The sequence below is a fragment of the Ascaphus truei genome, chromosome 3 (genome assembly GCF_040206685.1).
Source record: "Ascaphus truei isolate aAscTru1 chromosome 3, aAscTru1.hap1, whole genome shotgun sequence".
Classification (NCBI taxonomy): Eukaryota; Metazoa; Chordata; class Amphibia; order Anura; family Ascaphidae; genus Ascaphus; species Ascaphus truei.
In genome coordinates, this window is record NC_134485.1 from 381,956,620 (window position 1) to 381,982,343 (window position 25,724).

Sequence of the window (25,724 nt, forward strand, 5' to 3'; positions counted from 1 at the left end):
CTGCACACCCCACTCACCCATCACTCCCTGCACACCATGCTCACCCATCACTCCCTGCACACCCCACTCACCCATCAATCCCCGCACACCCCACTCACCCATCACTCCCTGCACACCCCACTCACCCATCACTCCCTGCACACCCCACTCACCCATCACTCCCTGCACACCCCACTCACCCATCAATCCCTGCACACCCCACTCACCCATCACTCCCTGCACACCATGCTCACCCATCAATCCCTGCACACCCCACTCACCCATCACTCCCTGCACACCATGCTCACCCATCACTCCCTGCACACCCCACTCACCCATAAATCCCTGCACACCCCACTCACCTGCACACCATGCTCATCCATCACTCCCTGCACACCATGCTCACCCATCACTCCCTGCACACCCCACTCACCCATCACTCCCTGCACACCCCACTCCCCTCTCACTCCCTGCACACGCCACTCACCCATCACTCCCTGCACACCATGCTCACCCATCACTCCCTGCACACCCCACTCACCCATCACTCCCTGCACACCATGCTCACCCATCACTCCCTGCACACCCCACTCACCCATCACTCCCTGCACACCATACTCACCCATCACTCCCTGCACACCATGATGCGGGGGGGGGGGGCGTGTGAATAGGACGCGGGGGGAAGGGGGCATGTGAATGTGAAGCAAATTTCAAATATATATGTTATTAATAGTTTTATATGTTTAAACAATGTATTTAATAAAAAATTACTTTTTGGACACCATTTGTATGTGATTTCTCTAATTAACAATCGGTATCCCACCCCTCCCCCGCCTCTCCCCACTCCCTCTCACTCCCCCCCTCCGCCACCTCCCAACCTCTGATGGGTGAGTGGGGTGTGCAGGGAGTTATTGGTGAGTGGGGTGTGCAGGGAGTGATGGGTGAGTGGAGTGCGTCCAGGGTGAAGGGAAGAGCGGAGCGAGCACGCTGGCGCTCATGATCAGTGACGTCACCTGCATGTAAGCAGGAGACAAATCTTGTCCTGCTAGGTGTGAGCGTATCATCATTCCCTGCACACCCCACTCACCCATCATTCTCTGCACACCCCACCTATATATATATATATATATATATATATATATATATATATATATATATATATATATATATATATATATATATATATATCTATACGACTATTAAGGTTATGGTGGGTAAAAAAAAGTGACTAAAACCCTCCACAGTAAAGCATAAAGCAACTGTAAATATTCCTGTATATTCATTTGCATGTCTTAGACAGGTCTGCAACCCTGTCTTTCACCATTATCACCCAGCAAACAGCACTTCCACTGCAGCAAGGGATTCTGGGAAATGACATGCACATGAGCACACAGTGCCACCTTTTATCTCATGTTCACATTACATGAGCAACCCTTAGTCAATGCATGCTGCTTTAAACACAGCTTTTAAGCAAGGACTTGGGAGATGCAAAGTCAGTTAACCCACTCACAGACATGTTTCAACCTTGATGGGTATCATCAGTGTGCGGTTGGCTCGCTGACATTTGCTCAAATGAGATAAGAGTAGGTAATCACCATGACTATTAAGGTTATGGTGGGTAAAAAACGTGACTACAACCCTCCACAGTAAAGCATAAAGCAACTGTAAATATTCCTGTATATTCTGCAACCCTGTCTTTCACCATTATCACGCAGCAAACAGCACTTCCACTGCAGCAAGGGATTCTGGGAAATGACATGCAAATGAGCACACAGTGCCACCTTTTATCTCATGCTCACATTACATGAGCAACCCTTAGTCAATGCATGCTGCTCATGTAATGTGAGCATGAGATAAAAGGTGGCACTGTGTGCTCATTTGCACACTGATCCTGGTAAATAAGTGCCCCCCGCATCAGTGGCCCCAGTGGAGTTGACATCAATGGGATTTGAGACTAAAAACGAACTGAACATTTTTAAGCTCTGTGGTGCCCCCCCCCCCGTTTCGTGTCCCCCCCGTTTCGTGTGTTGTCCCCGCCCCGTTTCGTGTGTCCCCCCGTTTCGTGTCCCCCCCGTTTCGTGTGCTCCCCCTCCCCCCGTTTCGTGTCAGAGGACAGCAACCAATGCAATGCAATACAATACAATCTCCCAATGCTTATATTCCATTGGTTTTGCTTGCTGTCCTCTGATTGGGTACATTTGGTCATGTGCTCAAATGTCGGAGCGGCAGAGTCAAAATTTTGAAACTCCTGAAACTGAGCTCCGACTGCAGCTCACGGGCACGCAGGCCACACACATTGTTGTAATGTGTCTCATCGTGGCCAGCGTGAGCGCCCGCTCCAGCTCAGCGCCACCCTGGACGCAGCCAAAGGCTGCGGTCCCAGTGCGTTCTACAGCGCACGCCTCGGCGTATGTATGTGGAACTTGTGACGCCGGCGGTTCAGCCAATGAGGGCGAACTAGCCACGTGAGGTCATGGCCGCGCCCCATGTAAAATACTCACCACGCCCCTCCCGTCGCAATCTCCCTCTCTCCCTGGAGACCGCAGATCACGGTTAGCGATGTGCACGCGGCCCCCCCGCCAGGCGCGCGCGTCACAGTGATGACTGGGACCACAACCTTAGGCCTCGGCCATGTTACCTGCTTGCTGGCTTTAGTAGGGGCTCGCCTACGCTTCCGCAAGTGCGCGGATGCGTAGGTCTTAGGGAAATGTAAAATTTCCCTGCTTGCCGGCGCGCAGGGCCGGTCACGTGAGCGGTTCGCCCACTGAGGGCGAACCAGCTCCGTGACGTGACTGGCCCGCCCCCTGACGGAGCGCAGGGCAAGCAACCGCAAGGCCAGGGAAAGCACCCGCTTTCCCTGTGCCTCAGCACGCAAGCGAAGAGCCTGGACGAGGCCTTAGGGGGCGGCCCAGTGCGCATTCAAGCTCCGCCCCCCCAGTCAGGCCGGGTCCCAGTTAGTACCCTGTCACTCACCTTTCCCCAGCGGTGCACGACAGGTTTTCAGGCGGGCAGGGAAATTTCAACTCATCGTTTGCGACGGAGGCGTGGCCACGCCCCCGCCGGCGTTCTGCCAATGAGGGCGAACCAGCCGCGTGAGGTCATGGCCACGCCCCTGCAAACCCACTGACACGCCCCCTCCCACGCAAATGCTCCCTCTCTCCCCCAGACAGCAGATCGCGGTGCAGCGCTGGTAATATAGTGCGGGCGCACGTTCCACGTGCGCGCGCGGCTGTTTTAGTTGACTGAGGTGAGTCAGCCATTCTATAATGGTGCCCAGGGAGCTTGGAGCGGACCGACGAGGGAGAAGATGAAGAAATGAAAGATTTGCTGTAATGTATGTATGTGTGTGTGTGTGTATGTGTGTATTTATGTATGTTTGTGCGTGTGTGTATGTGTCAAAGTTAAATAAATAAAAAATATTTTTATTACAACTTTTTTTTTATTTTAAAAATATAATTTCATACATAATTCACAATCTCTACATACACATACACACAAACACACACAGTACCTTCACTCACCTAAGGCTAAGGCCCCGGTCACGCCGCTGTAACATGCGCCCGCGATATTGGCAGCGCGTTCAGCCGATTCCCCGGTCTGCAGCTCACTACAGGAGGAGAAACCAGGGGGGGGGGGGGGCGTGGCGGGGGAGTGACGGGGGCGCGGCCATGACGTCACCCGGCAGGTTCGCCCTCATTGGCTGAACCGCCAGGGGGCGTGCCTAATCGCTCGACGCGTGTCCTGCTCTCAATTCTATTGAGAGCAGGAGCAGCTCTCGCCCGAGCGCTGCGGCCCCCCCTCGCAGCGGGCCCGGCGCCATTGAGGGGAGGGCTCTCGTCCGTGCAGCGTCCGGTAGTAGGCAGCAGGGGCAAGGCCTAAGACAGGTCTGCAACCCTGCCTTTCAACCATTATCACCTAGCATACAGTGCTCCCACTGCAGCAAGGGAATCTGGGAAATTACATGCAAATAGGCACACAATGTGTCACCTTTTGCCTGGAATATCCATGTCCATATCCATGTGAATGGATATTCCAGGCAAAAGGTGACACATTGTGTGCTCATTTGAATGTCATTTCCCAGAATCCCTTGCTGCAGTGGGAGCACTGTATGCTAGGCGATAATGGTTGAAAGGCATGGGTGCAGACCTGTCTAAGACATGTGAATGTGCTCACAAGTAATACTCTTTATTGGCTATATGCTAAGTTTTTTGTTGCCTTTTTCACCCACCATAACTTAAAATGTATATGGGAAACCTACCCAGCCTAGAAATATTGCAAAGCCAGTATAAACCAACCTCACACTGATGAGACCCATTAAGGTTAGAACATGTCTGTGAGTGGGTTGACTTGCTTTGCTAGTGCCATGCTGTGCTTAAAAGCTGTGTGAACAGCGATGCACTTGCTTAAATGGGCTCCATGTGAATTGATATTCCAGGCAAAAGGTGACACATTGTGTGCTCATTTGCATGTAATTTCCCAGAATCCCTTGCTGCGGTGGAAGCACTGTATGCTAGGTGATAATGATGAAAGGCGGAGTTGCAGACCTGTCTAAGGCCTGGGACATAGTGCCCAAAACAGTGCGGAGGCGCGCTGAGGCTCAGGGAAAGCGGTGCTTTCCCTGGCCTTACACAGCGCGCCGTCCGTGGGCAGGCCACTGACGTCACGGAGCTGGTTCGCCCTCATTGGGCGAACCGCTAACGTGACCGGCCCTGCGCTCCGGCGAGCGCCAAATTTGAAAACTGTGTGCGACACACGCTTCCCCAAGCATGCGGACGTGTGCGCGAGCCCCTGCTAAGGCCACTCTTATTGCGGCTGCAGGGGCTCAGTGCCGAGCAGCAGCATGTATAAGCGCTGACCATGCCCGAGGCCTACGACTTGTGAAAGTGCTCACTAGTTCTATTCTTTATTGGTGATATAGAGGCTGTGTGTATGTACAATTTCCTTTTACTAAACTTGCAGTAAAAGCATAAGAATGTAGTGTGACGGTGAAGGGGTTAACCAGGCTCACTAATAAAGGTTCAGCCCACTTGGTTACCCCTGATCCATGTGTTGGTGTCCTAGAGTGTCAGCTCTTGGACCCAGATGTCCTAAATGCATTACTGCGACTGTGTGCAAATTATGCGACATTAAAGATTTCTGAGTGTTTTGCCTTTCCTGGGAGTCTTGGACCGGAAGATTTCTACGTTGTAAGTTTCAGAGTGGGTTTGTCGGAGAAAGTCTTTACAGAATGTGTCTATGTATCGGGGTTCCAGAGTTATAGGATACCCCAGCAATTGAATACGGGAATCGAGTGAGATTCTCGGATGCAGCCAAGCACATTGCTCCGGTCAAACTCTGACTCTGAAAGCGCTATTACGACTCACCGCCAGGATTCCTGCTGCAGCATGTTCCAAAGTAACTGGGCAGGAAGGGGTTATTGTATTCCTGCGATCACCCACGGGGGTCCCTAGTAGTGGACGCGCCATGAGAGGCGTGTTGAGGGGCGTCACGGAGCTGGTTCACCCTCTCTGGGCGAACCGCTCGCGTGACCGGCCTGTCGCGCCAAGAAATCAGTTTGAACTGATTTCTTGCGCAAAGCGTGCCCCCTCCCGCGTGCCACATGGACGTGAACACGGCAATAAGGCATTCTGTTCGCTCAGTCTGCGGTGCCATGGCACCAGCCTTATTTGTTTCCTCGCGCATCCGAGCACCGGCACTTCTGGTCGTGCTCTCTCAGGACAACCTCATATAGGCACATCATTTTTATCGCGGTCGCAATAACCATGGAAGCGGCTTTCGATGTTCTTAAGACATACTGTATAACTACACTAACCAGGGGATTTTTTTTTTTACAGAATATAACATATCAAATTCATTGTCAATTTTTTGTAGTGTTATTTATATACTTACATATATTGCTAAAGAGTTTTCAATAATCTTACATTCTTTTTGATTAACCACATTTATTTATATTTATTTCAGTTATTTTTAGGTATGATAATCCTTCTTTGCATGGAATCTTATTCTATAGATCAAGGAATTAAGCAACCTCAAGAGAGAAAGGAATTCTATAATATTGAGGCTGATTAATGCCTTGATCTATAGTATAGAATAAGATTCCACGCAATATATTTAAGTATATAAATAACACTACAAAAATAATATAAAAAAATATTATTCAAATTTGGTTCACCTTTATAAGTTGACAATGAATTTGATATTTTATATTCAGTAAAAAAAATTCCGCTGGTTAGCGTAGTTATACAGTATGTCTTATTAAGAACATCTAAGATTATTTGATATTGGATATCTCTCGCCCTGCATTGTTTTGATCATGAATGTACTTGTTGCCATATATGTATGAGAGGTATCAATCCTCAATGATTATGGATTGTTTAATATGTTTAAATTAACTTTGATGTATTCTATTGTTACATGTGAATGCTTATTTGGTATGTTATGAATGCAGGACACAAGCCCTGCACAATGTAGCTTTTTGCTGTTTGTTAGCATATGAAAGTTGTTCATCTTTTGCTGAATGCTGACAGGTTGCAGCGCCGTTTGGCGGACGTGAGCTGTTACCGAGTTGGGAGAACATTCAATTACTGAGGTTTGTTACATGTCATGCATCTCGTTTTTTTTTTTACCTCTGTATTGCATGTTCCAATAAAGCTTGCATTATTGGAATATTGAGTCACCCACTTTTTTTCAATATTGACAGGATGGATAGTGGTGCGTCACTGTTTTCCTCCACAAAAGTTTCATTACCTTGGGGAGGGGGACTAATAAAACAAGTTCTTAACAATGAACCATTCAAAGTGTTTGTGACTGGTTTATCTGTGTAAATAAGAACAAGAAACAAAGTGTAATAAAAACAAACAGGTCTACAATTCCACTGCAATCAATGACTGAAAACTTAGTATCAATAATTAGTATACACCACTACTGATACAGAGCAAGTGCTGCATAACGAGGACTGTTTAAACCTGTTTTGTTTGGCTCTACTTGTCGAGTAAAAGGTAAGAGGAGCATAAAAAAAGCACAATGTAGGTAAGGAATCCTTCCAACTGGATTTTGGGTGGGGGAAGTGTGTGAATGTCCCGGAGGCTGCGGGGGGTGTGAATGTCCCGGAGGCTGCGGGGGGGGGGGGGGGGGTGTGAATGTCCCGGAGGCTGCGGGGGGGGGGGGGGGGGGTGTGAATGTCCCGGAGGCTGCGGGGGGGGGGGGGGGGGTGTGAATGTCCCGGAGGCTGCGGGGGGGGGGGGGGGGGTGTGAATGTCCCGGAGGCTGCGGGGGGGGGGGGGGGGTGTGAATGTCCCGGAGGCTGCGGGGGGGGGGGGGGTGTGAATGTCCCGGAGGCTGCGGGGGGGGGGGGGGTGTGAATGTCCCGGAGGCTGCGGGGGGGGGGGGGGGTGTGAATGTCCCGGAGGCTGCGGGGGGGGGGGGGGGGTGTGAATGTCCCGGAGGCTGCGGGGGGGGGGGGGGGGTGGATGTCCCGGAGGCTGCGGGGGGGGGGGGGGGGTGGATGTCCCGGAGGCTGCGGGGGGGGGGGGGGGATGTGGATGTCCCGGAGGCTGCGGGGGGGGGGGGGGATGTGGATGTCCCGGAGGCTGCGGGGGTGTGTGTGGATGTCCCGGGGGCTGCGCGGGGGGGGGGGGGGGTGTTGTGTGAATGTCCCGGAGGCTGCGGGGGGGGGGGGGTGTTGTGTGAATGTCCCGGAGGCTGCGGGGGGGGGGGGGGGTGTTGTGTGAATGTCCCGGAGGCTGCGGGGGGGGGGGGGGTTGTGTGGATGTCCCGGGGGCTGCGCGGGGGGGGGGGTGTTGTGTGAATGTCCCGGAGGCTGCGGGGGGGGGGGTGTTGTGTGAATGTCCCGGAGGCTGCGGTGGGGGGGGGGGGGGTGTTGTGTGAATGTCCCGGAGGCTGCGGTGGGGGGGGGGGGGGGTGTTGTGTAAATGTCCCGGAGGCTGCGGTGGGGGGGGGGGGGGGGTGTTGTGTGAATGTCCCGGAGGCTGCGGTGGGGGGGGGGGGGGGTGTGGATGTCCCAGAGGCTGCGGGGGGGGGGGGGTGTGGATGTCCCAGAGGCTGCGGGGGGGGGGGTGTGTGGATGTCCCGGAGGCTGCGGTGGGGGGGGGGGGGTGTTGTGTGAATGTCCCGGAGGCTGCGGTGGGGGGGGGGGGGTGTTGTGTGAATGTCCCGGAGGCTGCGGTGGGGGGGGGGGGGGGTGTTGTGTGAATGTCCCGGAGGCTGCGGTGGGGGGGGGGTGTTGATGTCCCAGAGGCTGCGGGGGGGGGGGGGGGTGTGGATGTCCCGGAGGCTGCGGGGGGGGGGGTGTGGATGTCCCGGGGGCTGCGCGGGGGGGGGGGTGTTGTGTGTATGTCCCGGAGGCTGCGCGGGGGGGGGGGGTGTTGTGTGAATGTCCCGGAGGCTGCGGTGTGGGGGGGGGGGGGGTGTTGTGTGAATGTCCCGGAGGCTGGGGGGGGGGGGGGGTGTTGTGTGAATGTCCCGGAGGCTGCGGGGGGGGGGGGGTGTTGTGTGAATGTCCCGGAGGCTGCGGGGGGGGGGGGGGGGAAGTGTGTGAATGTCCCGGAGGCTGCGGGGGGGGTGTTGTGTGGATGTCCCGGAGGCTGCGGGGGGAGGGGGGGTGTTGTGTGAATGTCCCGGAGGCTGCGGGGGGGGGGGGTGTTGTGTGGATGTCCCGGAGGCTGCGGGGGGGGGGGGGGGGGTGTTGTGTGAATGTCCCGGAGGCTGCGGGGGGGGGGGGTGTTGTGTGAATGTCCCGGAGGCTGCGGGGGGGGGGGGGTGTTGTGTGAATGTCCCGGAGGCTGCGGGGTGCCTGGCTGGCTGGCGTTGCAGATTGGGCCAGGAAGCCACTCCCCCCACATCACGCTGTCCCGAACTTCCAACTCTGGCGCGCGACGGCCTTCTCTGACGTCTGCGCGCCGGAAGTAAAATGGCTTCCGGTGCGTGCCGGCATGAGAGGGAAACCCGGCGCGCGCTGACGGCGGAAGCACTTGGGGACATAGTGATGGAGAGTCGGGGTCCGGCCGCGACCGGCAGCCGGTCTTGGCCTGGTCCGAGGTCGGACCCAATTTATAGTCGCCGGGCCCGACCTGGAAACATCCCCAAGGTAAGATATATATATATTTAAAAAAATATGTGTGTGTGTATTGGGGGAGTGTTTTTTTTTTAATATGAATTGGGGGAGCGGGGGTGGATTTTAATATGAATTGGGGGAGCGGGGGTGGATTTTAATATGAATTGGGGGAGCGGGGGTGGATTTTAATAGGAATTGGGGGAGCGGGGGTGGATTTTAATATGAATTGGGGGAGGTGGGGTGGATTTTAATATGAATTGGGGGAGCGGGGGGGATTTTAATGTGTATTGGGGAGAGCGGGGGGGGGGGGGATTTTAATGTGTATTGGGGAGAGCGGGGGGGGATTTTAATGTGTATTGGGGAGAGCGGGGGTGGTGGATTTTAATGTGTATTGGGGAGAGCGGGGTGGTGGATTTTAATGTGTATTGGGGAGAGCGGGGGGGGGGGGATTTTAATGTGTATTGGGGAGAGCGGGGTGGGGGATTTTAATGTGTATTGGGGAGAGCGGGGGGGGGATTTTAACGTGTATTGGGGAGAGCGGGGGGGGATTTTAACGTGTATTGGGGAGAGCGGGGGGGGATTTTAACGTGTATTGGGGAGAGTGGGGGGGGGGGGATTTTAACGTGTATTGGGGAGAGCGGGGGGGATTTTAACGTGTATTGGGGAGAGCGGGGGGGGATTTTAATGTGTATTGGGGAGAACGGGGGGGGGATTTTAATGTGTATTGGGGAGAACGGGGGGGGGGATTTTAATGTGTATTGGGGAGAACGGGGGGGGATTTTAATGTATATTGGGGAGAGCGGGGGGGGGGATTTTAATGTGTATTGGGGAGAGCGGGGGGGGGATTTTAATGTGTATTGGGGAGAGCGGTGGGGGGGATTTTAATGTGTATTGGGGAGAGCGGTGGGGGGGATTTTAATGTGTATTGGGGAGAGCGGTGGGGGGGGATTTTAATGTGTATTGGGGAGAGCGGTGGGGGGGATTTTAATGTGTATTGGGGAGAGCGGTGGGGGGGATTTTATTGTGTATTGGGGAGAGCGGTGGGGGGATTTTAATGTGTATTGGGGAGAGCGGTGGGGGTGATTTTAATGTGTATTGGGGTTATTGACGGAAGGTGGGGGCGATTGAGAGGAGAGAGGGAGTGAGGAAAAGAGTGAGTTAAGAGTGAGACACAGGGGAGAGAAATACATGTGAGGCGGGTGGAGTGAGGGGGTGATTGAGGAAGAAAGTGAGACAGAGGATAGAAATACATGCGAAGAGGGGGGAAATATAGGCGGTTCGGGATGTGTGAAATGGGGGGGGGGGGGGGGAAATCGAGATACTGTTGACATGGAAGGAAAGGGGGGCCTCGGAAGTAAATCTAGTCCTGGGCCCCGAGAAATCTGTCAGCGGCCCTGAGAACTGTATTATTCATCTTTACAATCAAGTGTGGTTGAAAAGCAGTAACTCACAAGGCATCTGGAGACTTGTATGTTAATAAATCCAATAACGTAGAGAAAAGTACCCCAAGTTTAGCACTCAGGCTCACACTCTGATTGGTAATTGGAATAATTAAAAGAAGTTTATTTAATACAACATACTAAAATAATAGGTGTTAAAAACGACAAACCAAAGGCACAATGGATCAAGTACTGATTTCAGTGTATACTCAGGATCCTAACATTAATAGTGGATGACCGTAAGTACATAGTCACCCACTTAAAGTGATCCTAAAAATGCGGGATCCGCTTGTAGTGTAGATAGAATAGGGAGATGGAGCTGCAAAGAAATACTGATCTAACTGTTGTGCAGTATATAACGATCCGTATAACTTGTTAGATAGTGACCTATATGCAATTGGTCAGAGGATAGCTGTGTACAGTTGTGCGATCGTCTGCTACTCAAGTGTCCCAACCAGCAGGCAAGGCTTGACTCGTGTCTATAATAAATTGGGAGTAATGAAGACTCGTGTGTTATTCTTGTGTTCGTGGTCTGATTGCTTTTACTCCTTATGCACATACATCAAGACCCATGTGGAGTCTGTAATGGGTAAGAGTAGAAGTGCCCGTTTTCCAGTAATACAGACAGGACACAGGATGATAGTACCCCTGTTAAATTCTGGAGGCACAGTGGTAACCTTATAGTATTGATAGGCCCTTAATGCCTACGAGCTCATGAAACAAATGATAGAACACAAAGCCCGTCACGATATGGTTTGAGACGGATGGCACATCACCCACACCACACTAATAATAAACTGAAAATATAGCAACAATAGCCAATACGCCAATGCAAGAATAAATATCACCATAGAGAAAGTCAAAAATTAAAGGGGGTAGAGGGGAAAGAAGGGGAAAAAAACATGAAAGAAAAGGAAAAAAATCACAAAAATGGAAAAAGGAAAGCAAACTAGGGGGGCAACGTTTCGAGGGGTGACCTCTTCATCTGGCCCAATCCCCCTGGTCCCAGAGGTACTTCCCTAAACCTTCCCTCCCCACTGTCAAATAATCCCACACTCCGCTAATGATATAATTCTAAAGTCTAATGAGGGCAAATCACATAAGCAGATATCAAATATCAAACAATAAATGTAAATACAAGAATATTGTAAAAGACACAGAACATATGCAGATATCAGATGTCAATCAGTGAACAAGTATAAGCAAACTCTCTATCAACAGCTCCCAGCACTCGACAGGGCACCAGGAGCTGTTGATAGAGAGTTTGCTTGTACTTGTTCACTGATTGACATCTGATATCTGCATATGTTCTGTGTCTTTTACAATATTCTTGTATTTACATTTATTGTTTGATATTTGATATCTGCTTATGTGATTTGCCCTCTTTAGACTTTAGATTTATATCATTAGCTGAGTGTGGGATTATTTGACAGTGGGGAGGGGAAGGCTTAGGGAAGTACCTCTGGGACCCTTTGGGACCAGGGGGAATGGGCCAGATGAACAGGTCACCCCTCGAAACGTTGCCCCCCTAGTTTGCTTTCCTTTTTCCATTTTTGTGATTTTTTTTTCCTTTTCTTTCATGTTTTTTTTCCCCTTCTCCTTCTCTTTCCCCTCTACCCCCTTTAATTTTTGACTTTCTCTATGGTGATATTTATTCTTGTATTGGCTATTGTTGCTATAATTTCAGTTTATTATTAGTGTCCTTAAATTATTCATATTCCCTACACTGGTATTCGCCTATATCTATAGCTATGAGACAGAGAGTGCTGGTACTATCTCTTGGATTGTTAGTACTTCTTTGCAGCTCCATCTCCCTATTCTATCTACACTACAAGCGGATCCCGCATTTTTTAGGATCGCTTTAAGTGGGTGACTATGTACTTACGGTCATCCACTATTAATGTTAGGATCCTGAGTATACACTGAAATCAGTACTTGATCCATTGTGCATTTGATTTGTCGTTTTTAACACCCATTATTTTAGTATGTTGTATTAAATAAACTTCTTTTTAATTATTCCAATTACCAATCAGAGTGTGAGCCTGAGTGCTAAACTTGGGGTACTGTTCTCTACGTTATCATATTAATACCTACCCAAGAGCACCGCCCACAATCAGACCAAGCAGTAGCGGGGGCTCCCCACTGTTCTCCATCCCCTCTTAATAAATCCATGTATAAGAAGGCTATTTCTCCATAAATTGGGAGGAAGTATGTCGCACATCAATCAGTAGGGAGTTAATCCGCACTGTTAAGTCTACGTAAGCGAACCGTATAACATTCAATAGTTTATGCATTGATAAGGACTTGGTATAGGAAGTCCTTGCATGTACAGTCAGGGCCGCAAACCGCTTTCACAGGGACCAGGACTGGAGTTTCTCTCCCCCCCCCCCCCCATTCTCTTAGGCCGCGGTTATAGTACCGGCAACACAACCGATGACGTCATCCGTCGCCATTGTGAAAGTTGAATTTCAATTTTAAGTGACGTCTCTGGCTACAAGGCCAGTGACGTCAGAAAAGGGTGAGGGGCAGAGGCACGGAGAAGCTCCTTGATTGTCCACAAGAGGGAAACCGTTGCCGAAAAAATAAAATAACATTGACCAGATTTTTATACCAGATTTTTGGTAGCTTTGCCGCCGTCACTTGCACTATAAGCGCCGACGACGGCAACAATGCTTTTGTTTTGACGCGATGTCGACAGCACTATAAGCGCAGCCTTACACTTCCCCCTTCTCACAAACCTCCTCACTATATAACCCCCTTCTATTTCTCTCCTCCTCACATTCCATCCTTTATTTCTCTTCCCCATCTCTCACCCCCCACCCTCCATGTATTTCTTTTCCCCCTCTTACTCTTCCCTCTCCCAGGCTGCGTCCATAGTGGTTCCGACGGTGCGATCGGCAACGCTATTGTCAAATCAAAACCAATGGAGGCCTATGTGCATACTGCGCACGTGAGCGTCGAGGCGACCAATGCGTAGTGAGACAAAATTGTTTCTTTGCCGCGCAACAGCCAGGTCACGTGAACCTTTTGCCCAATGAGGGCGAACCAGATCTGTGACGTCACAGCCACTCCCCCAGCACACCTCCCCATTGCCCGCATCTGTGCTTTGAATGCAGTCCATCAATCGCCGGAGGAGTAAGTGGGCGGGTGACGACGCGCGGGTCCCGCTTGTGCTAACCATTGACAAGGCCTTACCACCCCCATCTCTCACCCTCCCACTCAATCACTCTCCCCTCCATCTTACATCCTCTCTCATTTTCCCGCCCCCCACCATAATCAATCCCAGCACCTCCCCTACTTATACTCTATTCCCCCGGTCCCCATCCTCACACATTAACCTCCCTTTCCCCTCATTAACCCCCCACTTCCCCTCATTAATCCCCACTTCCTCTCCTCACACTAATGAACTCTCCTTACACTCATTAACCTCCCCATTCCCCGCCTCACTAAAACCCCCCCCTTCCCTTCCCCACACTCAATCCTGTGCCCTCTTCATACTCATTAATTGCCCACTCCTGTCCTCGCACTCATTGACAACCCCTCCCCCGTAATTAAAATGGTGGGGGATATTATGTAGTTTAAGCAATTTGGTTCTTAGGGGTTTAATGTAGTTACAGTTTGATATGTAAAATACAATATATTGGGTTTACACTAGGTCAAGACTTACAAAGACCTACAAAGAGGACTTAATTGGGGGGTGGCTGGTTATCACTACAAGCGACGTGTAGTTTAGAAGGCAATAAACGATAGCCAGACCCCTGCAGCCTCAAAGGGAACTATCATTCCTGAGACACCCCTGTGCATCATAGTGCCATCGTTGCAAGGAGACACATGCAATAAGACCACGAACTACATGGGTAAGGGGTGCAAAGGACAGGTATCCATTTGTCACTCAAATTTAAGAGCAAGACAGTCAAGATAAGTCTTCTTAAATCTGTCATAATCGCCTGCATCTGTTGATATGACGCGTATCTGTCTAAGTATTAGAGAAAGGAAGTTATGAGTGCGTTTTATATATTGAGTCAAAATACTCCCCCCCCCCCCCCCCGTGTCGTAAAACCGTCAACCTCACAGCTGATTTACGACAGGGTCGGGCTCATGTTGTTTCAATGAGGAAAAAGTCTTAGTACGGTATTATGAAAATTAAAATTCAACAGAGGTGTGTTTTGGACCAAACACGTGAATTGTCAAATTTCTATGCCAGTGACCTCTGGAGGAAAACCTATGACATATTGTATAAGGATTTCGTTGTTTTTTTTTTGTTTGTTTTTTGTTTATCCTGTTTTAAGAATCTGTTAAGCATTTACTGTAATTATACGTTTTTCTAATTACCTTATTCTGTAATCTAAGCACTATTAGTGTGTGTGTGTGTGTGTGTGTGTGTGTGTGTATTAAACAATTCTGTAAGTGATGCTTTGGGGCTCTGAATGAACTTGCACGCTCTGGAGAGAGTATTTACATTTTCTGACATTTTGCTGCACCATATTTGTGTGCATTAAGTGCATAGTTTTTTTCCCATAATTAACAGGGACCTGAGACCCAAGTACATGGGTGCGCAAACTATTTGCACTGCGCCCCCCTGCCTACTCCCCCCGGTGCTCGTGCCCCCCCACCTTCCTTTCCGGCGTGTGGGGGTCATGTGACGCCACGCCATGACCCTGCGGAGTCATTTGACGCCGCGTCGCCGAAGATCTGACTGGCATTAGGTAAGTAAGTTACAGAGGCCTCCTCCGGCATTTAATTTAAATGCCGTGGTGAAGAGCGCGGGGCCCCTGTAACCGCCCGCGCCCCCTGTAACCGCCCGCGCCCCCCAGTTTGCGCACCTAGCAGATATATGAATTTACATATTTTGCATTATTTCTTGGGTGGTGCAATCATATCTATATGGTTCCAATTGCATAAAGGGTTAATATTAACTAATTGAAAGTACCTTGCGCAGGTGAGAGGCAAGCTGGCTAGAGTAGCCGGGTGTATTAACATTGGTTGCATATATGTCACATAGCTGCTGTTCATGACAGAACGCATATTGGGACGGATTGAGGGGAGATACTGTTAATTTCAGGGACTTTTGGAAGGTGAAGTGGGGCCGCTGTGTATTAACCCTTGTCTCATATGCAGGTCACGTGCTCACAGGTGTGCCTACCGGACACCCGCTTTTAATCCCACACTGTAACCCTTCACATCCTCACACTCATTAACCCCCCCACCCAAACACACACTCCATTATCCCCTCTCCCCTCCTTACTCACCTAAGGCACTAGCCTCCACAGCGCGTGCACACACACACACCCCAAACCTGTGGGGGGGAAGCCTCCGTGGCTGGGCTAATGCTAAAGTTTGGGCTGACTTCCAGTGCGCTCGCAGGGGTGGGGTTTAGTTGAGGCCGGGCTGCAGTGGGGGACGCTGGCCAGCACCAGCCGGGCCCCCTGCAGTCGCCGGCCCCAAGACCGTTGTCCCGGCTTTCTCTCTCTCCTCTCCCCCCCTGCACCCCCACCCCTGTTGGTAGCCCTGCAACAGTATTAACAAGACCAGAATATCTAAGGGTTAATATTCCATTGTGTAGGGCAGGGGTGCGAAAACTTTTGGCCCTGCGTTCCCCTTCCTGCTCAGCCCCAGTGCTTGCGCCCCCACCTGGTATCCAGCGTCAAATGATGCGACGTCACATGACTCCGCAGCGTTATTTGACGCTGCATTGCCATGGCGATGCGTCGCCCAAAGCCATTGGAGAAAAGGTAAGTGAGTTATTAGAGGCCTCCCCAGCTCTCCAGCATTTAATTTAAATGCCTTGGGGGAAGAGCGCAGGACCGCTGTAACCAACGCACCCCTAAAAATTTTTTTTGCACACCCCTGGTGTAGGGTATGTTATTGGACATGGCGTGTGTGTGTGTGTGTGTGCGTGTGTGTGTGCGTGTGTGTATGCATGTGTGCATATGCAAAGACAAAGGAATGTACAAAGAACGAGACAGTCATAATAGTTTAGGCTCCCTATAAAGGATAAGATAAGTGTAAGTAATCCCTGAAGGCTTCTCTCGTAGAAGGAAATCAATACTGCAACATTCCCCAGAAATACAGTACTTCAGTCCATCTTTTCAAAGAAAAAACATTTTCATACAAGTCTGCCTGTAGCATGAGGGATAAACTTCTTAAAGCATAACCTAACAGCTCTAAATCTTATAAGAAACCCCAAAACAGGAACTTTTCACTTTTTCCACTGCAGCAATATTATCAAGTGAGACACTTTAAACTACGGGACTTCTGTACATGTGACACTGCCTATGCATTTTATGCACTGAAATACCCTTGCCGCAAACTCTATACAGGCATACCCCGCATTAACGTACACAATGGGTCCAGAGCATGTATGTAAAGCGAAAATGTATTTAAAGTGAAGCACTACCTTTTTTCCCACTTATTGATGCATGTACTGTACTGCAATCGTCATATTCGTGCATAACTGATGTAAATAACGCATTTATAACAGCCTCCCCGCTTGTGCACAGCTTCGGTACAGGTAGGGAGCCGGTATTGCTGTTCAGGACGTATTGACAGGCGCATGCGTAAGCTGCTGTTTGCCTTTTGGGCGATATGTCCTTACATAAAGTGAGTGTCCTTAAACCGGGGTATGCCTGTATACAGTAGCACAGACTTCAAGAACTATTAAATCATGTCTCTATTAGAAGAATCACCTGTGGCTCGACACTTCAGACACAATAACCACAACATCTCACAATTGAGATTCTTCATAGTGGAATAAGTACAATATTCACAGAGGGGAGGTGACAGAATGAAAGCCCTGCGACGCTGGGAGGCTTACTGGGTTTTTACCTTGGGCACTTTGCATCCAAAAGGCCTCAATGAGGATAATGGCCTACAATGCTTTCTGTGAATCAGTGTCATCAGTGGATTAAATTAACACTATGGCCAACCTACTTATATAGTAGATGTAGGCAACTGCTGTATAGAGTCCTTCATGGTGTACAGTTGGTCATTCACTAGTCTTACTCTGTGTTCTCTTTCCAAACCTACTTAATTGGTAGATATGGGCAGAGGGGGGGGGGAGCAGCAGCTTTGTGGCCTCCCACCTGACCAGAAGGCCCACTCCCAAGATGTGTGTGGTGTGTGTGGTTTTGGGTGTGCATGTTCGTAGAGGGAGGGTTTGTGGGGGTATGCTGTGTATGGCTGGTGGGGGGAGGGAATTGAGTAGGGGGTTGAGTATGATGAGGGGGGGGCATTGGGTGATAGTACGTGTGTGTGTGTGTGTGTGTGTGAGACACACAGACGTGTGTGAGACACGCAAGGGAAGGGGGGAAGAGAGGGGAGAGACCAAGGGTGAGTGCAAAAGAGAGAGGAAAGGGCTCGCACGGTCTCCAGGACACTGGCAGGGGGAGGGGCAGTTTAAACATTAGTCCTGTGCCCCAGGAAAGCTTTCGGCAACCCTGAAAATGGGCCCCTTCTACACGGGAAGCTCCCAGGATTTACTGTCCCGTTCAGATTATCCTAGCCTTTCAATCACAGTTCATCATTAAGATATGTGACAACATATGCCTTGTATATAATCCTCGCATCAGTCTCCCTCTGGACACACTGTATACATTATACTTGCACATAAAACCCTGTCCCTGATAGGAATACACCTCATTATATTGTATGGAGATTTCACTCCAGTTGGATTTACGTTGCATAGTAGTACAATGTCTTCTCCTGATGCATTACTGCATTCCTGTAGAGGCACATTGCTTGAACAGTTGAAGTATTGTCTTAGACCAGTCGTTTCAAACTTTTTTTTTTTTTTGGTTAAGGAACCCCAAGTGAGATTCCGAGGAACCCCAACCCTCTCTAATAGCAACTCTGTGATCAGATGCATTGTGAATTATTCTGCATTTTGATACAATTTTCAAATGACCAGAAAATTGCAGGGAACACTTTAGGGATGCTTGGGGTACCGAAGGGTTCCTAGGAAGAGCTTCTTTGTCTTGGTACTTATCCTCATGATACCTTCAGGGTCCCTGCTTGGACTACCCCTGTATCTCTTTGGTCAACAAGACCGTAGTTCTATATCTTACTCTGGCCATCTTGGTAGTAGTGCTTCAGTGGCACGTTCCTTTGGGCCCCACATTATACTCATGGATGCTCACAGCAGGATGGTGTCTGTGGACATAAATTACTACTTCTCAAGACTGGTCACAGGGCTACTATTTGGGTAAACCCTAGGGAAGGGGCGTGCAAACTGGGGAAGGTGGGGGAGGGATGGGGCGGGCGCAAGATTTAAAAAATTTTTTTGGGAGGAGCGGCGGTTACAGAGGCCCCATGCTCTTCCCCAAGGCATTTAAATTAAATGCTGGGGAACCGTGTGAGGCCTCTGTAACTTGCTTACCGTGATTCAGCTGGCTTCGGGCGTCACCATGGCAACTTGGGTTATGTGATGTCACTTGACCCCACACGTCGCCATGACAACACGGCGTCAAATGAAGCAGCGGGGTCATGTGATGTTATGTCACATGACCCGGTGGCATAATTTAATGCCGATACACCGGTATAGGGGGGCGCGAGCAGGAGGGGAGAGCAGACAGGGGGGATCTTCAGGGAATGTTTGCGCACCCCTGCCCTTGGGGATCCAGGTTTTTCAGCTGGGAGCCTGTACTTCTCCTCTTCCCTCATTCTAGGGAGCCTATATTCAAAGGGCACTTTCCTACCTATAAAACTAAGGTCTGCCTACCCTGTGCTACTTATCTACATTATTATGTACAGGTGAGACCCCTACACTGTCTCTCCTCCAGGGATCTGAGAGTGGAGTTCCTTTCCCATCCTATTTATAACCTCTCTTCCATTCCCTGTCTCTAGGCAGAAAAGGTGCAGAGCTTAGCCTCTGCTGAGCCATCCTAGAGCTGGTGACCAATCTAGCATATTCCTAAACAGGTTGTGGCCACGCCCCTGCCAGTTCACTTTGCAACATACTATCTTGGGCTGCGTCCATAAAGGGGGGAGCCGCGCTCCTCTGCGCTGACGCTGAGGCTCGTCTGCGCAATCAGGAGCGATTGCATGAACTAGCAGACGAGCTAGCGTGCGCGATCGGGGGCGGGCGGGGGGAGGCGGGGCACTGATGTCACTTGACCAATAGCACGCAAAGCGTCAATGTCACGGCGTCGTGACGTTGACGCTTTGCTCTGGTTGGAGGTTTTCAGCCGACAGCGTGCTCAGAAAGAGGTTCTGCTGTCGGTTGAAAATCCCTGCGCTTCAGCACGCCTGCGGACGCTCGCGGGAGCCCCCTCTCAAGACATCTTCGGCTCAGCGCTGACTGTCCTTCTATGGACTCAGTCTTAGGGTGCAGGTGTTCCGTATCTAACTCCTTCAAACTCTTTTACTCCTTACACACATATGGTAATCCCAAAAGGGGGGTTGCATATATATTTTACGTTGTGCTTGTTAACCACTTTGCAATGCATTCCTTTAAGCTTATGTCTACCGTTTCATGCAGCTTTTGCTGCAAATCCTTGGTTTGAAAAGTACATGGTCAGCAAATCTACTCACAGACTTTCAACCCTTGGGTCTCATCACTGTGTGTGTGTGGTTGCTGGTCAGGGCTATGTACTATACTTTAGCATTAGTGTACTCTGTACGATGGATAGTTTTTGTCACTTTTTTTACTCACTATAACTTGTCTGTGTATGTATCACCTCCACCACCGGCCAACAGAAGGGTCCACACCAAAGTGTCCTAATGTCCCTATAGTGGTGTAAGTCAGGGGTGCGCACCCCTGCGTGCTCTAATCTGCGGCTCGCCCCCCCCCCCCGACGTCAAATGACACGCGTGTTCCAGTGACATCACATTGACATGTCAACGTCACATGACCCTGCGGCGTCATTTAACGCTGGGTTACCATGACAACGCGCCGCTGTAAGGTAAGTGTGTTAAATGGGCCTTGCGCGGCCCCCCGTCATTTAATTTAAATTCGTGGGACCTCTATAACTGCTGCACACCCCTGTTGTAAATGATGCTCTTTTTATTTTTACCATATACTCAGGGCTAATGCCCCGTGCTGGGCTGGTAGGGTGGGCAATAAATAGAGGGCGCCAGGAACTTTTCTTTTACTTTATTTGAACAGTCCAATAATACGCCTTCATTAGGGTTGCTCATGCAGCATTCCCCAAAGAGGAACAATTGTTCCACTGTGAATTATTGTACAGAAGCACTCCCTCACTTGCATAATGTCAGTTTTTACCTCACTGGAATCCCTAGGTAGGATGCTCTCTGTAGAAAGTTACCGGTGTAATCTCTCATGCCAAAGTATCCTTATCTAGTGACATACTAGGTACCTTCTAGAAGGTGGGGGTGTTTGTGTCTGCCCAGCAACTTCACCTAATGTGATGGAAGGCTGTTACACTGCAGTTAACCCCTTCTACAAACCATGAACCCAATATAATAACATGGCATACCCCCAAGGGTGCTACATGCATAATGGAAAAAATAAAAAGATAATAAAAACCTCTTAATATTGTTCTTGGTATGTTCATGAAAGTTAATGTTTCTAAAGTGATCCATTTCTTTACATGTTATGATGTAGCACTGCTTTAGTTTTTGTAGGTTTTATTCCTATGTTAAAAATATCTACTGTTTCCTCTCCTCTCACCAGTAACGATCGTTTCTAAACATACAGGTGCAACAGCCGGTTGTCAAACGAATCATGGGATAAAACCTCGACCAATTCTCCAAATACCCTGCGACATGGTCCGCAGCAGACTTAATGACCCATGGAAATAACACAGTGAGGGTCCCCGCATTGATTTCAGGTCTGGGGGACACCCTGCTTCCCGAGTTACAGCCCCCGTTATGGGGTGCCGGTATCCCTCTGGATTGTTTTAAATCCCCATATCACGTGGGCCGTGACGCGGGAGAATTTAGACATAGCCGCTGAGCTACCGGCACCCAATAATGGGGGCTGTAGCTCGGGAAGCAGGGGTTCCCGGGATCTGAAATCAATGTGGTTAAGATCCGGAGACCCCCTGCTAACAATACTGTATTATTAAAATAAAAGCCCCGCAATTGCCTGTTAGAGGCGCGCAGGTAGAGTGACTGAGTTTATCTCTTACTGCGCATCTATTACAGACAGGTGAAACCAGGTAGGATTCACAAAGCAGGGATCTCCGGTGTATTAATCCGATGGGCCATTAATCTGGCCACTGGAACCTCGCGACATGCTGGAGGTTACCCTGCAAAACACGCACGGCAAACGGTCAACAACAGGCAGTTGCACCTGTATTAATTAACGTGCGGGATTAATTGTTTTAGAGGGAAAAAAAATTGTGCTACTCCAATAAATGTAATGGGTTTAACGATTGTGCTGAGAGAAAGGTAAACACGTTCTTTAGATCCCTTCAGTTACTGATTATCTACTCCCATAGTAATCTCTTGTCTTTATCAGGTCAAGTTATCTAGTGACTTTTTCTTACAAGAAAAGACTGTTGTATTCAGCAGCCTAATCCCTTCTCCATATCTTCACACTTGGACTAGTTACAGTTTCTAAGTGAACCTTGTATAGTAAAGTAATGTGCAGTTAATGATTCAGCAGCTCATTATTAAAATGTGACACGGTCTGAGTTTGTGCTTTAATAGCCTTTGGCACTTTGGATACAAGTGAATCTGTCTGTCTCCTACTAGTTAAGACAGTGGGCTGAATCTGACATTCGCTTGTGGATTCAGAACATGGAACCTATAAACCCACATGAGATGTCCGTGCATCCTGTACCCACCAGAATAAGTATCTTGGCTATACTTCGGCAGCTGAAAGAAAGATTATTCCGATGGTAGGTACTGTAGAAACTTTTATGGGATGAAATGTCAAGCGTAAAAAGTGTATTTTTGCCTGAAAATTAATACCCATATACAGTTTGTTTTGTGTCTAGTGCCAAAATGAGCAATGTGTAATGAGTCTACAGGGCAAATTAGAATAAAAGTTACATGACGGCTCTGACTTGGCACATACTGCCTGCAGATCCTTAGCCAGAAACGTATGAGAAACTGAATTAACCAGCTTGTTTTTCTAGTTGATTGTCAAGATGCATGTATTGGAAGGCTCACCGCTTTAGTATCCTGGAAGTGTTATGTATCCGGGAAGTGTTATGTATCTCTGTGATCACTTGCATGTACAATGCTCTCACCCTGTTTAGTTCTATCATGCTCCATTTTCAAAAACATTCTGTATTTTTTCGATACAGCGCAGAGTTTGTGGCTTGCGCTACGTACGAAGAAAACACGGCACATTTTATATTAGCTCAATTGTATGCCTTTAACTAGAGATGGGTGCATTTTTCACAGACTTTCGAATTTGCGGTGAATGTGGCGTTTCTTCGCCACCGCAGATTTTTGCGGCTCAGTCTCCAATTGGCACATTCACCCCTCTTAATTTATTTTTTCAATATCGTTGAAACATTTGCGCACCGATGTGAAGGCGCAAACGTCTGCACATTCAAATTCGTCTGTGAATGTTCTGCCATTGGCAGAAAAGGAGGGTGAAGCGAAAACAACGGCGGTTTAGAAGAATCCGCTCATTTTTTTTACTGTCCAATACGCCTTTGAAGATTCGCCTGCTAATTTTCACACCTTCTACCGTCTCTTAACAAGTAACACGTTTCGCTGTCGGGAACAACCTGTACGTGTGTTTATATTTTAATCGCTAATTGGTGTTTATTTTGTTTATTTTCCCGAGGTATTTTATTTATAAAAAAATAACAAATAATCCGCGTTTTCTCAGTGTTAACAATGAAAAAAAAAAAATTTAAATTTGGTGTTTTATCAGTGCACTTGTTAAAAGTTTCCATACTTCCCTTGTCTCGTAGCTGCTACAAAAGGTAGAACTCCATGAGAAACAATGCTTCATCTCTGTTTTCTATTAGTTTTAACCGGTTGTGCAATGTGTTCAATTGGTGGTTTTCTGGTATTTAAGTTAACATCTAAAACCAGAATCCCTAATTATATTGTAATACATTACAGATATGTTGTAGGCTGTGATATATTTTAAGAGTTCCTTTTAATTATAGTTAAAAGGTTTCAAATCCTCATAGGTGTAAATAAACGATATATGTAACCCTGTTTCCCCCACCCAATCTCACATAGGCCTATCTCTGGGAAACTCGCTCTGGTTACATGGTAAAGGGTGGTGCAAACCTGCTGGTAACACGAGGCTCTGGGTCTTCCGCATGATGGTATAGGGGAATAACAGGACAGGCTTCTGGGGTCTTGCCCGAATAGTACTCACAGGTGCAGCGCCTCCATCTCGTGCAGCCCTCAGGTGTATGGGGAGAAGTCTCTGCAGGAGAATCTCTTCCCCCTGCTCCCAATAGACTTCACTCTCGGGCAGGAGGTATAATAAAACACCGTTTCCTTTATTGTCTCTCTGTATTCAGCAGCCAGGTGATTAGTAGCTTGCAGGGTGTCCACCCTCAGGATGTCCCTGGACTCACTTCCAGCCAAAGGGCACCAGGAGCAGTCCTAGCTCTTCCTTTATCCCCGGTGGGATAAGAGGTAACAGTTTCCCTCCGTTCCCCTAAGGGAGGGCCTCAAACTGCCAGAACCCTGACAGCTTGGTTAGGGTTAACCAGCCTCTCTCACGGTAGAGGCAGACCTGGCTAAATACAGGAAGTGCAGTGCCTTAAGTACAAGTCCAGTAGGAACCACCCCTGTGGGTAGAACAGATAGGTTACATGTAACATCCGTGTATTTAAAAACAAAAACAACAAAATTAAAATACAATTATAAGTATTTTAATTTCTTTTTAATGTTTCTATAGTAAAGTTTGAAGGGGTTTTAAATCATTGTTTTTTTGTGTGATAAAACTATCTGAGGAAGCTTAACTTTACAGGAAACTTTTTTTGTTGTGTAAAGTAATTATGATGCTATTAATAGTTAACCCTTTAAAAGTGTTAAGACAACATTTGACAGATCACAACAAATATACAAAGACTGTTTTATTTATTTAATTTGCTTGCTACACCTCTGCACACACACACACACACACACACACACACACACACACACACACACACACACACACCTTTTCTCTCCGCTCCATGCTGTTTTCTCCTCTCCTTGGGCCCACTCACAGGCTCTTGACAATTCCTTCCCACACCTTCCTCCAGTAGAGTTTGAAATAGTTCAGGGGGAAGTACCGGAGGCAGCAGAACCCCCTGAATTATTATGCTGCGAAATAAAGCACAACCGAGTAAACATTGCACTTCCAACCATCCATCTTAGTGGGTAGAGACCTCACCAATAAATGTTAGCGTGTGCTCACCCTCACTTGTGGTTGTTTGGGTATTTTGGCTGCTTTGGGTATTAAGTTGAATTGGTGCAAGAGATGTTTGCCATCAGTGAGTTCAAGTTTTGCTGAAATACAATTGTAAATAATGCAAAAAAATAAGTGTGCTGAAAGATATTTATTTGTAGACTTAATACATTTATACATGTACACATGCAAATAAATAAACACTCCCATCATAAATAATTAGTATTTATATTATTATAAATGTGGCTCTAGGAGCCATTGATGTGCTTGGCAACGTCTGAAAGAAAGTGGGATTGAACCATGCTTGGGTTTCTTGAAGATGTGATGCACTCTGGGGATATGTCTTTGGCCATATACAGTAAGTGTATGGGCAAGGAAATCCGTACATAGAGGTGGTCAAACTATCTTTCTGCAATAGTATGTACAAATGATTACAATCTCTTACAGAATGTCATTAACATTCCACACGATGCATTAATGCAGTGGTGCACAAATTTCCCCCGCTGCTTCCCATGCCTGCTTGCTCCCCCTACTTACCTTGTCTGTGGCGTCAAATGACGCAGCGGGGTCATGTGACATGGCAACGTGATGTCACGTGACCCAGCGGAGTTGTCATGGTGACGCGTCACCGAAGACCACGTAAGGGAAGTTGCAGAGGCCTCACCCGATCCCCCGCCATTTAATTTAAATGCCTTGGGGAAGAGTACGGGGCTAAACCTAGCTAAAGGAGCAAGTCACATGTCTTCCCTGAGTTATCTTAGTGTAACGGATCGGGGGACTCGCGCTTCCCAGCGTGTCCCCGTCACCCCAGGTCCCACGGGGGCTAGCTGTCCCACTTCCCTACGCCCCCACTCTCTCTCCTCTTTGACCCGTCCCTTTGCGGCACGGTCTGCACGCCCAGGCAAACGTTCTGGGCACACGCGCGGTTCCCTCACTAGGCGCGCGCGCTCCCGAT

The 25,724-nt window shown here is 48.8% G+C and overlaps 1 protein-coding gene across 1 annotated transcript in view; it reads left to right on the forward strand.

Annotated features, from left to right (window-relative positions):
* The first annotated feature begins 8,833 nt into the window (after positions 1-8,833).
* The window catches only part of SLC35F2 (solute carrier family 35 member F2), a 97,702-nt gene continuing 80,811 nt past the window's right edge, over positions 8,834-25,724 (forward strand). Inside the window, exons 1-2 of the mRNA XM_075592365.1 lie at positions 8,834-9,085; positions 22,147-22,292. Of these exons, the coding sequence (XP_075448480.1) occupies positions 8,909-9,085; positions 22,147-22,292 (323 nt within the window). The 5' untranslated portion in view covers positions 8,834-8,908. The remainder of the gene's footprint in view (positions 9,086-22,146; positions 22,293-25,724) is intronic.